We start from the raw sequence: 15,302 nt of genomic DNA, 5'->3' as shown, positions 1-15,302 counted from the left end.
GGAAGGACTCATGCACACCAGCTGCTGTAGTCAGGGAAACAAACTCTACAGTTTGTTTCCCTGACTGTGGGATATAATTTCAATTAGAATGCTCAGCTGACTTGCACACAAGCGCTTGCAGGTGAGGACATTTTGCAGCTAGGGTTGCCAATCCCCAGGTGGGGGCAGGGGATCCCCTGGTGTGGAGGCCCTCTCCCTGCTTCAGGGTCATCAGAGAGTGGGGGGGGGGAGGGAAATGTCTGCTGGGAACTCTATGTAGGGTATAATGGAGAACTGATCCATGGGTATCTGGGGCTCAAGGGTAGGGTTGCCAAATCCAATTCAAGAAATATCTTGAGTCAGGACTTTGGGGGTGGAGCCAGGAGACATTGGGGGTGGAGCCAGGAGACATTGGGGGTGGAGCCAGGAGTAAGGTTGTGACAAGCATAATCGAACTCCAAAGGGAGTTCTGGCCATCACATTTAAAAGGACCGCATGCTTTTTAAATGCCTTCCTTCCATTGGAAATAATGAAGGATAGGGGCACCTTCTTTCGGGGCTCATAGAATTGGACTTTTTGAAACTTGGAGGGTGTTTTGAAGAGAGGCATTGGATGCTATGCTGCAAATCCAGTGCCTCTGTCTCAAAAAAACAGCTCCCCCAGAGCCCCAGTTACCAGCTGATCAATTTTCTATTATACCCTATAGGAATAGTGGAGTGCCCATCAGGCATTTCCCTCCCCCCCTCCTGCTTTCTGATGACCCTGCCCCACCTCCAAACCGGGAGATCCCCTACCCCACCTGGGGATTGGCAAACCTAGCACCCACTCTTTCCAAGCGGGTGCCACCAGCTCCCACCTTGCAAGAGAAGGATTTTGCCACTTGCAAGGCGGAGCCACCTACTAAAAGCAAAATTGCCTCTTGCAATGCTGGTGGCATCCACTCCTTTCAAGGGGGACCTTGAAGCTGTCCTTTTATAAATGGGAAACTAAGAAACTGTTTCTTCCACTGACCAATCTTCAGGACAGCTAAGATCTGAGCTCCTGATGAAACCCAGCTCTTCACTAACCTAATCAATCGTTCTAAATATATCAAGCAATCCTTTCATTTGTGTAATTTGAAATGAGTCATCAGAGCAAGACTACAGATCCGGAACCATGTTTACATTGATGAGGTTATTGAGATACATGGAAAGGATTCTGGAAATTCGGCAAGTTGGCTCAACATCAAAATCCACAGAAAGAGATTGCTGTTTAGCAGAGAGGGGCCTTCCTCATCCCCAAAGTTCCACCTGCATTAAAATAAAAAGGAAACAAAATTCCATGAAATTCACCAAAAGTTCTTCCTTCCCAGCCAGTTTGGTGTAGTGGTTAAGTGCGCAGACTTTGATCTGGGAGAACCGGGTTTGATTCCCCACTCCTCCACTTGCACCTGCTGGAATGGCCTTAGGTTAGCCATAGCTCTCGCAGAGCTGTCCTTGAAAGAGCAGCTGCAGTAAGAGCTCTCTCAGCCACACCTACCTCACAGGGTGTTTGTTGTGAGTGGGTGGGGGGGGAAGGTAAAGGAGATTGTGATCACTCTGAGGCTCTGAGATTCAGAGTATAGGGTGGGATATAAATTCAATATCTTCTTCTTCTTTACTTAATGACCCCCAAAGGCCAGTCTGAACAAGTATAATCCATTACGCAGATCACTGGGATGGGATATCTTGCAAGTGAATGCCTTAACTATCTCCATTTTGCCCAGCGAACATTTACTGGTGGTGCTTGATCTGTACTGCGTAGTGGTTGAAGTGTTGGACTAGGTTCTGGGAGACTCAGGTTCAAATTCTCACCGCCATAGCTTGGGCCAGTCACATACTCCTGACTCAGCCTACCTCACAGGGTTGTTGCAATGACACTGGAGAACCAAACATTGTATGCTGCCTTGAGCCCCAATTGAGAGAAAGAAGGGTGGAAATATTTATCATTTGAATTTATAGACCATCCTACCCCGGAATACACCCTGCTCAAGATGGTGAACAACATAATGATAAAAATATTAGTAAACGCCCAGAACTAGATAGCCCAGGCAAGCCCACAGTCTCATCAGATCTTGGAAGCTAAGCAGGGTCAACTCTGGCAAGCACTTGGATGGGAGACCTTCTTGGAATACCAGCAGTCAGGAGCAATGTTCCCTTTAAGCTGCAGAGTCTTGTGAGCAAAAATTCTACTTTGTGAGCTACTGGCATTAAAGTTGTGAGCTACCAGCATAAACTAGTCTGCTCTGGGGGGTCACCCTTCCTGAGCTAAGACAAAAATGTGTGAGCTGGAGGCTAAAAATCTGTGAGCTAGCTCACACTAACTCAGCTTAGAGGGAACACTGGTTGGGAGGCAGGGGCAGGCTATATTCAGCCACCTCCCTGAGAATCCTCCAGGCCCCCTGAAGGGGTCAGCAATAAGAGGTTGCCATGATTTCCAGGTGTAGACACACATATTTAAAGAAATACAAAAAAATTAATAGATGATAGAACAATTCAATTTAAATAATATAGAAAACATTTTTAAAAGGTAAAGGCAGTCCCCTGTGCAAGCACCAGTCGTTTCTGACTCTTGTCATTGCTTTCACAATGTTTTCAAGGCAGAGTTTTTATGGGGTGGTTTGCCATTGCCTTCCCCAGCCATCTACACTTTCCCCCCAGCAAGCTGGGTACTCATTTTACTGACCTCAGAAGGATGGAAGGCTGAGTCAACCTTGAGCTGGCTACCTGAATCAGCTTCCGCTGGGATCAAACTCAGGTTGTGAGCAGAGGGCTCCGACTGCAGTGCTGTAGCTTTGTGCTGTAGTGCTCTGTGCCATGGGGCTCTATACCTTTACCTTTTTACATTATATAAAACATTAAAACGAAATAAAAACTAAAACACACATACACAAAGCCACTGAATTATGAACATGCTTTTAAAATATACTGTTATACTGTTTTTATCATATACAGTTAATCCTAACACTTTAGGTTGGTTAAAAGTCAATATCTGGTCCTTTATTGAAATGAAATGGAAGTTTTAATTGCTGTCAAAGACTATTCCTCGTAAGAGTACATTTGTATTAAGACTGAATAGGTTAATTCCAGCACTCAAAATCTATTTAGGCATAAAACCTTAAAAATATTTACTAGCTATAATAGTCCCAAAAATCTAGTGTAAATCTAAAATATCTAAAATAACTTCAAGTCGAAGAAGAAGAAAAACGTACATTCTCTTGATCATGCTTCATATTGTGAAGACCAAACGGGATTTGAAGACCAAACGGGAAGAACACAGTATGATTGAAAGCATGGAAAAACCCGTGTTCCAAAATTGCACAAAATCACTCTGACATTTCTTATACACTTACAGAAATATACAAAAGCTTAATGCAAGAATTAGCTTTACTCCAAGACCAATTCAAGGATTATAACATACACTCAAAGCACTAAGCAATCAATAGCTCATGCCACGTACAGAAATACAAGAGTTTAGAACAATACAAAAAACGTAGTAAAGTCTAGAGACTTAAGAGTCCCCAAAGAAGAATTTAAATTCGTATATTTCTGTAAGAAATTTCAGAGTGATTTTGTACAATTTTGGAACACGGGTTTTCCCAAGCTTTCCACCTGGGGATTAGCAATTCTGCTATAAACGAGTAGAAGGAAACAACAGCCGCCCAACCGACCGCTCTGGCCTGGGCAAAAAAACCCCCTCTCTATGCTCCTGTTGACCCGGAACCGGAAGCAGGGCGTATGCCCTTTGACCCGACCGTAGCACGGAAGGAGCATGGGGAGGGGGGGAAGAAGCGTGATGGAGGTAAGAGAGATGTCCAGAGAGGGGCGAAAGAGGGGAGGGTACGGGCGGCGAGGCTCCCTCTCTCGCGGGAGGCGGCCTGAAGGGAAGGGCGATACGCGGGGAGGCCGCCGTTCCCCCCCTCCCTGGCTCAAGGGGAGGGGCGGAGCCTCCTGGCTGCTTCCGGAGCGCGAGCTCCCCTTCCCCTGCTCAACCCCCCCGCCCGCAAAGGCCTCTTTTCAAACACAGAGTTCTTGGTTGTTGAATGGGGGGTGGGTTGGGGGCAATGTTCCCTCTAAGCTGCAGTCTTGTGAGCCAAAATTCTACTTTGTGAGCTCCTGGCATGAAAGTTGTGAGCCCCTGCATCAGTTATTGTGCTCTGGGGTCATCCTTCCTGAGCTAAGACAAAAATGTGTGAGCTAGCTCCCGCTAACTCAGCTTAGAGGGAACTCTGGTTGGGGGGGGCAAGTTTGTGATGATAGTAGGTCGAAAGTCGCCTAAAAAGTCCAGCTCCTAGGCAGGTGCCACTTTTTCTCCTTGTGCTCCAACGAGGGCCTCTTTCTTCCCTTGGTGTTCCCCCACTGGTTGTCAGTCTGAAGTTCTAGAACAGGGGTGGCCAAACTTGCTTAATGTAAGAGCCACATAGAGTAAACATCAGATGTTTGAGAGCTGCACAACATGAGTGTCAGATGTTTGAGAGCTGCAAGGGAGGGAGGAAAATGGATGGGGAGGGAGGGAGAGGTGGAAAGAAAGCAACTTTATTTGCAAATGCATTCTCCAAGCCATCTGCAGGCTTGGGTTGGAAAAGTGATATAGAGAGAGAAATGCCTTCTCCAAGCTGGCCGACAGGACAGTGGGGGCTTTGAGAGCCACACAATATGTGTGAAAGAGCCATATATGGTTCCTGAGCCACAGTTCAGCCACCTGTTCTAGGGTAAGAGTGGCCAAACTTGCTTAATGTAAGAGCCACGTAGAATAAACGTCAGATGTTTGAAAGCCACAGGACACAAACGTCAGATGTTTGAGTGTCATAAGACGGGAAGGAAGGAGAGAAAATGGATTGGGAGGCAGAGAGGTGGAAATAAAGCAACTTTAATTGTAAACTCATTCTCCAAGCAATCTGCTGAGTTGGAGAAGTGATTTAAAGAGACAAATGCCATCTTCAAGCTGACAGGGCTTCAAGAGCCACGCAATATGTGTGAAAAGATCCACATGTGATTCCTGAGCTGCAGTTTGGCCACCTCTGTTCTAGGAGTATCAGTCTCCAGATGAGGCCTGGAGTTCTCTTGGCGACAGATCTCAGAGATCAGTTTCTGTTGAGGGAATGGCAGCTTGAGAGAGTGGATTTGAAGGGAGACCACAGCACCTGGGAGACACTGAGTCCCTCCCCAGGTGCTGCCCCAAATCTCCAGGCTGGAGTTGGCAACCCTAGCATAAACTTTCATTGGGAGACCTTTTCTGCTAGTCTTCATTCTCATAGCTTCCATGTCCTACAAATCTACACGGAAGCTGTTTTAATAGAGCCTATGCTATAGTCACAACTGAATGGTTAGCAACAATAGTGCTATAGTAGAATACCATTTTTATCATGTCTAATATGCTATGGTAGTACATTGCTTATTAAGCATCTCATCATGTTGACCGTGTCAAGTTACACAGTGTGATCTGTTTTGTCTCTCTCTGGAAAGGAGGATTATAAAGACAGCAGATAAATAAATAAGATGAGGCTCCCTCAGGTGTGACTCAGGTCTGACAGCTTTTTAAAAGTATCCCTGGCAGGGTGGAATAATTTTAGCGTAACCTTCTGCCCCGCACAGTAATTTTCTGCATGCAGGGAGAAGTGCTTGGGCCTGGGAGAATCCTAAGTAGGACAGCCTGGGCACAGGTTTCCCAACTCAAGTCAGAAGTAATCCTTGGAAATACTACAGGGATTGTTTGTGATGGCTGGTTATGTACAGACGCTGCACGTGGGTTGTGCATCCATGGTGGAGAAGCTGATAGGTGTGTGCAGGTGTGAGGGTGGAAATAGAGGACCCTGGGAATGTAGGAAAAAGTTGCAGACCACCCACTTTCCACCCCCATTTTGGCTCAGCATGAGTTTCAGAGAGATTTTTCTGAAAACGAAGTTACTACAGAAGAGGCAGGTTTGGGGGAGTGCCCTGGAAGTGACATCACAAAAAAGGTGGAGTTTTGGTTCAGTGTGCCCTGAAAGTGACATCACTTGGCCTTTGACCTGGAAGTGACACCACAGGAAATGACATAATTCCTGCCTCCTGGTTCCACCCCAAAGTCTCCTGGCTCCACCCCCAAATTTTAGTGGGCCACGAAGGAGAGGTATAAAAATAACCTGGCCACGGGAAATAAAAGTTTGGGAAACCCTGCTATAGTCACAACTGAATGGTTAGCAACAATACTGCTATAATAGAATACCATTTTTATCATGTCTAATATGCTGTGGTGGTACATTGCTTATTAAGCATCTCATCGTGTTGACTGTACCAAGTTACACAGTGTGATCTGTTTTGTCTCTCTCTGGAAAGGAGGATTATAAATACAGCAGATAAATAAATAAGATGAGGCTCCCTCAGGTGTGACTCAGGTCTGCTTGTGGGTTGTGCGTCCATGGTGGTGAAGCTGATACACTTATGGTTTTTGTCATATTTTGATGGCTAAACTGTACTCAGAGATGCACGCACGGCTTCCATCAGTGAAATTATGGCTTGCATTAAATACCCCCCAGCTGACACATTAACATACTTCCTGCCGATGCTGGTGCTTGTATGCAAGGAACGTCTTCTGTAGTGGGCCTTGTCATGACTCGGGGTCTTACCAATTGCTGCCACCACTCTGGGTTAAAGGTTCCCCTTGAGAAGCCCAGAGTTCCCTCTCAGGCCCTTCAGGCCTCTTGTAGCTTAGGCCAAATAATAGGTGTGAGGACCAGGCAGAGTGAACAACGACAACAAAAAGGTTTATTTAAAATGTCAGTGCAATATAACAAACAAGATGCATAAAACAGTAAAAGGGGTGAAGGGAAAAATAAACATGCCCTAACGCGTTTGAACTTACTGTCTTGACTGTCAGACCTAGCCTACTCACCCTTCCTCTAAGGGCAAGGGTCCCTCCCTTGCAGTAGCTCCCCCTCAGCTCTGCCTCCTAGGAAAAGAACACCCCCTTCCTGGCTTTGGCCCTTCTATCTTCTCCTCCCAGGCCCCACCCCTCTCTGGGTCAGTTTCCCTCCAAAATCCTTGCCACCCAATCAGAGGGATAGAGGGGATCCTGGGAAATATAGGCTCTTCCTAGTACTCCTAAGCAGGCTTCCCTGGGGCCTGCAGGCCTCCCTAGGCCCAGGATCATGACAGGCCTGCACAGCTTATGGCTCACCAAACCAGACGCTGCCACTAGGTGCTCAGAAGACCTATGTTTTTGCTTGTCTTTTGAAGACTGCAGTTACGCTGCTTTCTCAGGCTGCGAATGGGCTGCAAATTCTTGATTATCAGCCGGTTGTGCAGGCCTGTTCCGTGTCGTGACTCCCGTCTGACTGGAAGTATTGCATGACATTGTTTTCCAGAACACCTTGGCCTGTTTGTTTATATGAAGACATGTATATTCGCAACTTGTATTAAACCAGCTCTGAGTAGCTGCAGATTCTTAGCAGGGTGGGGACTGCTTTGGCCTGAATCTGTCACACATGACAGCGTTGCTTACTGGTTTGCTCTTTAGCAACCGACACCCTTTGCATTCTGAAGCTGACAGCAACTGAAGTTCCAAAGACACACGGTTGGTAGTTTTGAACCTGGATGGGCCCCAGTCATATATAAAGGTGAGAGGGGAGACAATAGGCTTAATTTCCTTCCTTGAAGCCCTTTTCTCCGTACACTTTTCCAGTCCTGGAGCCGTTTCTTTCCCTCAGTGGGGAAAAAAAGTATTCAAGTAACAGACTGCAAGTAGGCCAGCCATAGGAAGGAGATATTGTGATGAGCTCCTCTCACTCCTATACCCCATAAAATCCACCCCCTTGAACCCACCCACACTTTTATACATGATTGGGGAAGACAACAACAAACCACCCTGTAAAAAGTGCCAGGAAAATGTCATGATGCAGCGTCACCCCATGGGCCAGTAACGACTCTGCTTGACGATTAACGAGTTTGGTCTGTAGCTGTCACCTGAGGTGTGAGCCAGAGATCGTAGCTGTTATTTTTTGAATGAAATTCGTTGTCGGAGATTTGCTGAAAATGCTCCAGAGTTTTTGTACTGTAAAGGTAAAGGTAGTCCCCTGTGCAAGCACCAGTCGTTTCCAACTCTGGGGTGACGTTGCATCATGTTTTCACGGCAGACTTTTTGTGGGGTGGTTTGCCATTGCCTTCCCCAGTCATCTACTTTTCTCCCACAGCAAGCTGGGCACTCATTTTACCAACCTTGGAAGGATTGGAAGGCTGAGTCAACCTTGAGCCGGCTACCTGAACCCAGCTTCCTCTGGGATCAAGCTCAGGTCGTGAGCAGAGAGCTCGGACTGCAGTACTGCATCTTTACCACTATGCGCCACAGGGCTCCTTCTTTGTACTGTAGCTGAGAGTTAAAAATGAACCATGAAAGCAGTTGAATCACAGTCTTCTAAAGTCAGATGGAGTCTACTTGTATTAAACTACTGAAGAAGGAATTGCAGGATGTCATAGTTCTATTGTACACTGCATTGGTCAGGCCACACCAGGAGTCTTGTGTTGAGTTCTGGAGGCCTCACTTCAAGAAGGATGTTGGCAGAATGGAGGGGGGGCAGAGGAGAGTGGTGAGGATGATCAGGGACTTGGAGACCCAGCCCTACGAGGAAGGGCTAAGGAACCTGGGAATGTTCAGTCTGGAGAAGAGGAGGTTGAGGGGGGAACGTGATTGCTCTCTAGGTATTTGGAGAGCTGTCATTTAAAGGAGGGCAGGGAGCTGTTCTTGGCAGCAGAGGAGAGGACTCACAATAATGGGTTTAAACGAAGGGCGAGAAGGTACCGGCTGGATATTAGGAAACACTTTATTACAGGAAGAGTTGCTGAACAGTGGAATCTGCTACCTAGGGAGGTGGTGAGCTCTCCCTTACTGGCAGTCTTTATGCAATGGCTGGACAAACACTTCTCAGGGATGCTCTAGGCTGATCCTGCATTCAGGGGGTTGGACTAGATGGCCTGTTTGGCCCATTCCAACTCTGGGGTTCTAAGAAATAACTGAAGACGTGTGTACATACACAAAAGCTCATACCTAGAATAAACCATCTTAAAGGTGCCAATTAAACTTTGTTCTTATATTAAAGTAAAAACACTGTTGGTGCCGTAGGATAATTTATTTTTTCTAGCATGTGATTATAAACTGGGCCTTAATCTAGTGCACTGTGATGTGGGATAAATATATTTAGATTAGATGAGTCTTTGCCCGCCATTGCTGTTTACTTTCCCCCATCCTGTGTGTTAGTAGTTCAAAGTGTTTTTGCTTTATATTCACCTTATATGGTTCTTGGGTTATAATAACCATGTGGTTTATTATAGTAGCCATTTTGGAAGCCATTGGTGGGAGATCCATATATATGTGTGTGTGTAGTAATTTGCCACATTCACATTCCAGTCCTAAGAAAGTTGGATTCAATGGGGCTCACTTGCGAGCGAATGTGCCTAAGATAGTTAGTCTATAAGATTTAGATGGGGCTGCTTTCTGCAGCAATGAATCCAGATGGTGTGATTTATACAGTGCCATCCAGGGCTTGTTCTAAGCCAAAACACAGTTCTGGCTGACTTGACGTTAGGGGGTGTGGCCTAATATGCAAATAAGTAACTGCTGGGCTTTTTCTACCAAAAAAGCCTTGTGTGAAACAATGGTGATGTCAGGGGGTGAGGCCTAATATGCAAATGAGTTCCTGCTAGGCTTTTCCTAAAAAAAACCAAAAACCCTGGTGCCATCCATCTCCATAGTGCTTTATTGCATAAGCAAAAAATACAGATCTCTGCCCCAATGAGTTCAAAAGGATGAGAGCCCTTACAACTGTATTTTGTTTATTTAGTTAATTTATTTGGCTTATATCCCCCCCTCCCCACTGAAGCAGGTTCACAAGGAAGAAGATGGCGCTAGTTAGAGAAGGAAACTGACTGCATTCATGTTGATTCTTACCTTTGACAATGCTTTAAATGATAAAAGCAAATAACCTTCTTATGAGGGGATCTGTTAACAGAAAACACGTGCTATGTGCTTGTTATTTTATGTAGGCTGTTTTTTCTCCTGCACTTGTAAACTAGAGGTCATAATATTTATCGACTATCTGGAGATGTCTTGCTTTGAATGCGTTTATCGCCATATGAGGTTTGTCACTCATTCTACAAGGAAATTATAACTGTTTAAATGGCAAGGTATTGGGAGTTTCACTTTCTTTGAAAGAGAGTGCATTATAGATTACAAAAGGCCCAGAACCTATAACAAGTATTTTAATTTTTAAAAATTAAAACGGCAGCTTTCAAATCCAGTTAGTTTTAAGATGTGATTTTGCTTTTCAACTTACAGGATTTGTTTCTTCCAAGTCAGAGACTAGTTGGCTTCAGCAGCTTCAACTTTGATTTACAGGCTGTCAATAAAGATGAAAAGAATCTTGCTTGGAAAATCACCTTTTTCATGAGATAATGGTGCTTGAAAACAGTGAAGTTCACTTTCCTTGTGGATGTGAAAGTCAAGAAGAAGGTGAGTTGTTAAAGTATGTGTGTTAAATTTCTGTTTCAGCTTATACAAGCAGAGCTTCTTCAACCCACCCTCATTTTTTTAGTTTTTATTTTAGTATAGTACATAATTGCTTTTATTTTAGTTTAGTACATAAGTTCAAAACAGATCTAGAAAAGCAGTATACAGTTTAATTAATTAAATAACAATGGGAATTATGACAAGGAACATACAAGATTAAGCTGTAAACAACTGGAAAAAGGAAAATCTGCCAGGAGCCATTCAAAAACCTTGAGTTATAATTTGATTTTATATTTAAAAAAACCAGGCAGTTCAGCTCAAGGAGGGGAGAAAAACACAGGCAGGCCACAGGGAAGGTTCTAGTATGAAATGGAAGAAGACCATAGACCAGGGGTGGCCAAGGGTAGCTCTCCAGATGTTTTTGCCTACAACTCCCATCAGCCCTAGCCAGCATGGACAATGGCTGGGGCTGATGGGAGTTGTAGGCAAAAAAGACATCTGGAGAGCTACCCTTGGCCCACCCTTGCCATAGACTCTTCTCTCTGAATCAGAGTCTGAGTGGCTTATCTTCTTTATCTTGCTCCCCCACAACAGACACCCTGTGAGGTAGATGGGGCTGAGAGAGTTCTCCCAGAAGCTGCTTTTTCAAGGACAACCTCTGTGAGAAATATGGCTGACCCAAGGGCATTCCAGCAGCTGCATGTGGAGGAGTGGGGAATCAAACCCGGTTCTCCCAGATAAGAGTCCGCACACTTAACCACTACACCAGACTGGCTCTCTGACACCAAAGATGCATTATGAGAGTTCCAAAATTCATGTGGAAACAACAGAACCTCAACCTTGCTAAGCATGAAGCTCTCTTTACGGTGTGGGATTCACACAGAATTCAGGGTCTCCTTTCCCCTAATCTTCAGCTCCTGCTTGGACATCCAGGCAAGTGAACAGGAACAATGATTCCAGAGGTCATCAGGAAGAATATGGACACAGCCCTCCCCTCCCCAAGGCCATGGCTGTACCAGTGGTAGAATCATAGAGTTGGAAGGGACCTCCAGGGTCATCTAGTTCAACCCCCTGCACAATGCAGGAAATTCACAGATACCTCCCCCACACATGTATATCCCCAGTGACCCCTGCTCCTTGTCCAGAAGATGCAGAAAAGGGCCACTAGAATGATTAAAGGGTCAGAACACTTTTCCTATGAAGAAAGGTTAAAACGCTTGGGGCTCTTTAGCTTGGAGGAACATCGACTGCGGGGTGACATGATAGAGGTTGACAGGATTATGGATGGGATAGAGAAGGTAGAGAAATAAATACTTTTCTCCCTTTCTCACAATATGAGAACTCCTGGGCATTCAATGAAATTGCTGAGCAATCGGGTTAGAACTGATAAAAAGTACATCTTCACCCAAAGGGTGATTAACATGTGGAATTCACTGCCACAGGAGTTGGTGGCGGCTACAAGCATAGACAGCTTCAAGAGGGGAATGGATAAGCATATGGAGCAGAGGTCCATCAGTGGCTATTAGCCACGGCTTATTGTTGGAACTCTGTCTGGGGCAGTGATGCTCTGTATTCTTGTGCTTGGTGGGGGGCAAAGTGGAAGGGCTTCTAGCCCCACTGGTGGACCTCTTGATGGCACTTGGGTTTTTTGGCCCCTGTGTGACACAGAGTGTTGGACTGGATGGGCCATTGGCCTGATCCAACATGGCTTTTCTTATGTTCTTAAGATGGCAAAACTTCTAGGATCCCTCTCCAAACTGGTCTGACTGACCTCCACCCCGGTCCTGTGAACATATGGTATAATCTAGGGGCGGCCAAACTTGCTTAACATAAGAGCCACATAGAATAAATGTCAGATGTTCGAGAGCCAGAGGGAGGGGAGGGAAAGGGAAGGGAAGGGAGGAAGGAAGAAAGGAAAATAGATGGGGAGGGAGAAGTGGAAAGAAAGCAACTTTAACTTTAAATGTATTCTCCAAGCCACTGGCTGGTTTGGCTTGGCAAAGTGATTTAAAGAGACAAATGCCTCCTTCCAAGCTGGCCAGTGGTGTGGTGGGGGTTTCGAGAGCCACACAATATGTGTGAAAGAGCCACAGTTTGGCCAGCCCTGCTCTAATCCTAAAGGAACTGGTAGAATCTGGAGTGAAGATTTTCCTGAAAATGTTGATTTCTTAGTGGGAGAACAACATCTTTTTATCCAGCCTCAAATTGTTGACCATAAACTGAAGCTTTAACGTGATCTTGCTCTTTGACATGATTGAGTGGCCCATGCTTGGAAGAACTCTTGCGTGTGTCCAGCTTTCATTGGCATCCATTTGACTTTTGTCTTACAGATGTTTGATTGGAACAAGCAAGCCGATGGGGCTTCGGCAGCTTCGGCAAAAGGTAAGCCTCTTGTTCAACTGAAAGTACTGGATGAATCACAGCAACAGCTTGAAAAATAGCATCATTGCGCCGATGCGTAATACATAAACGGTTGGGAAGACTGGTGAATTTCACTTGTTTTGCACCTTTCCTTACAGGTGCAGAAAGAAAAGTGAATGAAGGCTCTTTAAAGCAACAGAGCAGCGGCAGGTGAGTGAGAGGACTATATCATCAGAAGCAAGCTGTATTCTTGGCACATTTTCAATATATGATAACCAGTGTCCCCTCTAAGCTGATTTAGTGTGAGTTAGATCACAATTTTTTAGCCTTCAGCTCACACATTTTTTGTCTCTGCTCAGGAAAAATGGCCCCAGAGCAAACTAATTTATGCAGGAGCTCACAACTTTAATGCCAGCAACTCACAAAAGTAGAACTTTTGCTCACAAGTCTCCACAGCTTAGAGGGAACATTGATGATAACATATCTATTAAGTTTATCCTTTGATTTCGGACCCAGAACTCACAGTGACCTTACAGGATAAAGGAATCCATGTTGGGTTTTAATATTTCAGTGGATTCTGGAAAATCTACTGAGGATCAGAGCACAGGACCAACTGGAAATCATTTGGAAGCCTTTCTCCAGCAGCGTTGGCTTCGCCGCGGGGCGTTGGCAAGGGTCTCGCGATTGTGAAATAACGCTGGTTTGAATTCATTCCAGTCGATAATTCCGTCCCAGAAAGAATTTGAGGACTGGATAAATCTACTTTTGTTAATAGATACATTGTTAATTAATCTAACATTCTGTTTCATCTTTTGATTAAAAAAGAAAATCTCACAAGCAGCAATATCACCCTCTTGCTTTAAGCGCTCTGACCAAAGTAACACGATGGTTATATGTAAGACTTTCATACAATTGAAACATAGCCACAAAAAATACCGTTCCCGTTAAGCCGGCAGAAGGCCAAAGTAAGCGCCTTCCCTGGTGCCCGCCTCCCTCGCAGCCATTTGTGTTTGAGTGTTGTCATTTATCAGCTGGGCATAATGCCTTGGAGGGGGCTAAGCAGGGCTTTTTTTGAGCAGGAATGCACAGGAACACAATTCCGGCTGGCTTGGTGTCGGGGGTGTGGCCTAATATGTGGATGAGTTCCTGCTGAGCTTTTTCTACACAAAAGCCCTGTGTGAAATAATGGTGATGTCAGGGGGTGTGGCCTAATATGCAGATGAGTTCCTGCTGGGCTTTTTCTACAAAAAAGCTCTGGTGCTAAGTCAGCCTCTCCTTCCAGCGGCCGTGCAACCACTGGGCTGTTTGTTTGGAACGGAACCAGAAGGCCCCTGCAGAGCCATCTGCTGCTGGTTCTGCCTCTTGATGATGATGATGATATTGGAGCTATACCCTGCCCTTCACTCTGAATATCAGAGTGGCTTACAATCTCCTTTACCTTCCTCCCCTATAACAGACACCCTATGAGGTAAGTGGGGCTGAGAGAGCTCTCTCAGAAACTGCCCTTTCAAGGACAGCTCTGTGAGAGCTATGACTGACCCAAGACCATCCCAGCAGCTGCAAGTGAAGGAGTTGGGAATCAAACCTGGTTCTCCAGGATAAGAGTCCGCACACTTAACTACTACACCAAACTGACTCTCTTTGGACAAAGGCTAGCAAGGGGGATTGCTTAAGAAAGAACTATAACCTCCTTCCCTTGATATGGGCTCCTGAACCAAAGCTCAGCCTTTTTGAATATCTAATTTGCTTTCCTGTATCAATTGCAGTATTATTTTCTAGGCATATTTTGATGGTTTTGATTTGCTCGGCCATCTATGCAGTCTTGCCACGCTGCTCACGTTGTACCTCTTTTAAAAACTGGTCTTCTCTTAGGGCAGTAGAGACTTCCTGGCATGTAGCAGAGAAGGAAGCAAATTCCCATTTTAGAGTTTATGTAACCCTAGCATGTAGAACACAGCCCCGTGGCGCAGAGTGGTAAAGTTGCAGTACTGCAGTCTGAGCTCTCTGCTCATGACCTGAGTTTGATCCTGGTGGAAGCTGGGTTCAGATAGCCCACTTAAGGTTGTCTCAGCCTTCCATCCTTCCAAGGTTGGTCAAATGAGTACCCAGCTCGCTGGGGGGAAAGTGTAGATGGTTGGGGAAGGCAGTGGCATAAAAAGTCTGCCGTGGGTAAAAACGTCATGATGCGATGGTACCCCAGAGTCAGAAATGACTGGTGCTTGCACCTTTACCTTTTAGCATGTAGAACAGCACTGGGTTCCTTCAGTTCTTCTTTGCTTGTATTTAAAAAAACCTCAGAATGTGTTAATTTCTTCTGTCCCTGGTTTTCACAACAATAAATATTTGTAGTGGAGGGAGTGATTCACGAAGCAGTTGACTCCATATTAATTAATTAAAGATTGTTTGTGGCAAGATGGAGAAACGCGGATGCAATTGTAGATTGACTGGCTTTTGTTTTCACGCAT

At 45.3% G+C, this 15,302-nt stretch overlaps 1 protein-coding gene across 1 annotated transcript in view; it reads left to right on the top strand.

Annotated features, from left to right (window-relative positions):
* Positions 1 to 3,768: 3,768 nt before the first annotated feature.
* ZDBF2 (zinc finger DBF-type containing 2) overlaps positions 3,769 to 15,302 on the top strand; it is a 36,373-nt gene continuing 24,839 nt past the window's right edge. The window contains exons 1-4 of the mRNA XM_060257124.1: positions 3,769 to 3,798; positions 10,306 to 10,479; positions 12,807 to 12,858; positions 12,996 to 13,047. Of these exons, the coding sequence (XP_060113107.1) occupies positions 12,807 to 12,858; positions 12,996 to 13,047 (104 nt within the window). The 5' untranslated portion in view covers positions 3,769 to 3,798; positions 10,306 to 10,479. The remainder of the gene's footprint in view (positions 3,799 to 10,305; positions 10,480 to 12,806; positions 12,859 to 12,995; positions 13,048 to 15,302) is intronic.

The sequence above is a fragment of the Heteronotia binoei genome, chromosome 16, assembly GCF_032191835.1.
Source record: "Heteronotia binoei isolate CCM8104 ecotype False Entrance Well chromosome 16, APGP_CSIRO_Hbin_v1, whole genome shotgun sequence".
In the NCBI taxonomy this organism is placed as follows: domain Eukaryota; kingdom Metazoa; phylum Chordata; class Lepidosauria; order Squamata; family Gekkonidae; genus Heteronotia; species Heteronotia binoei.
This window is presented reverse-complemented; position numbering and strand designations above follow the sequence as displayed.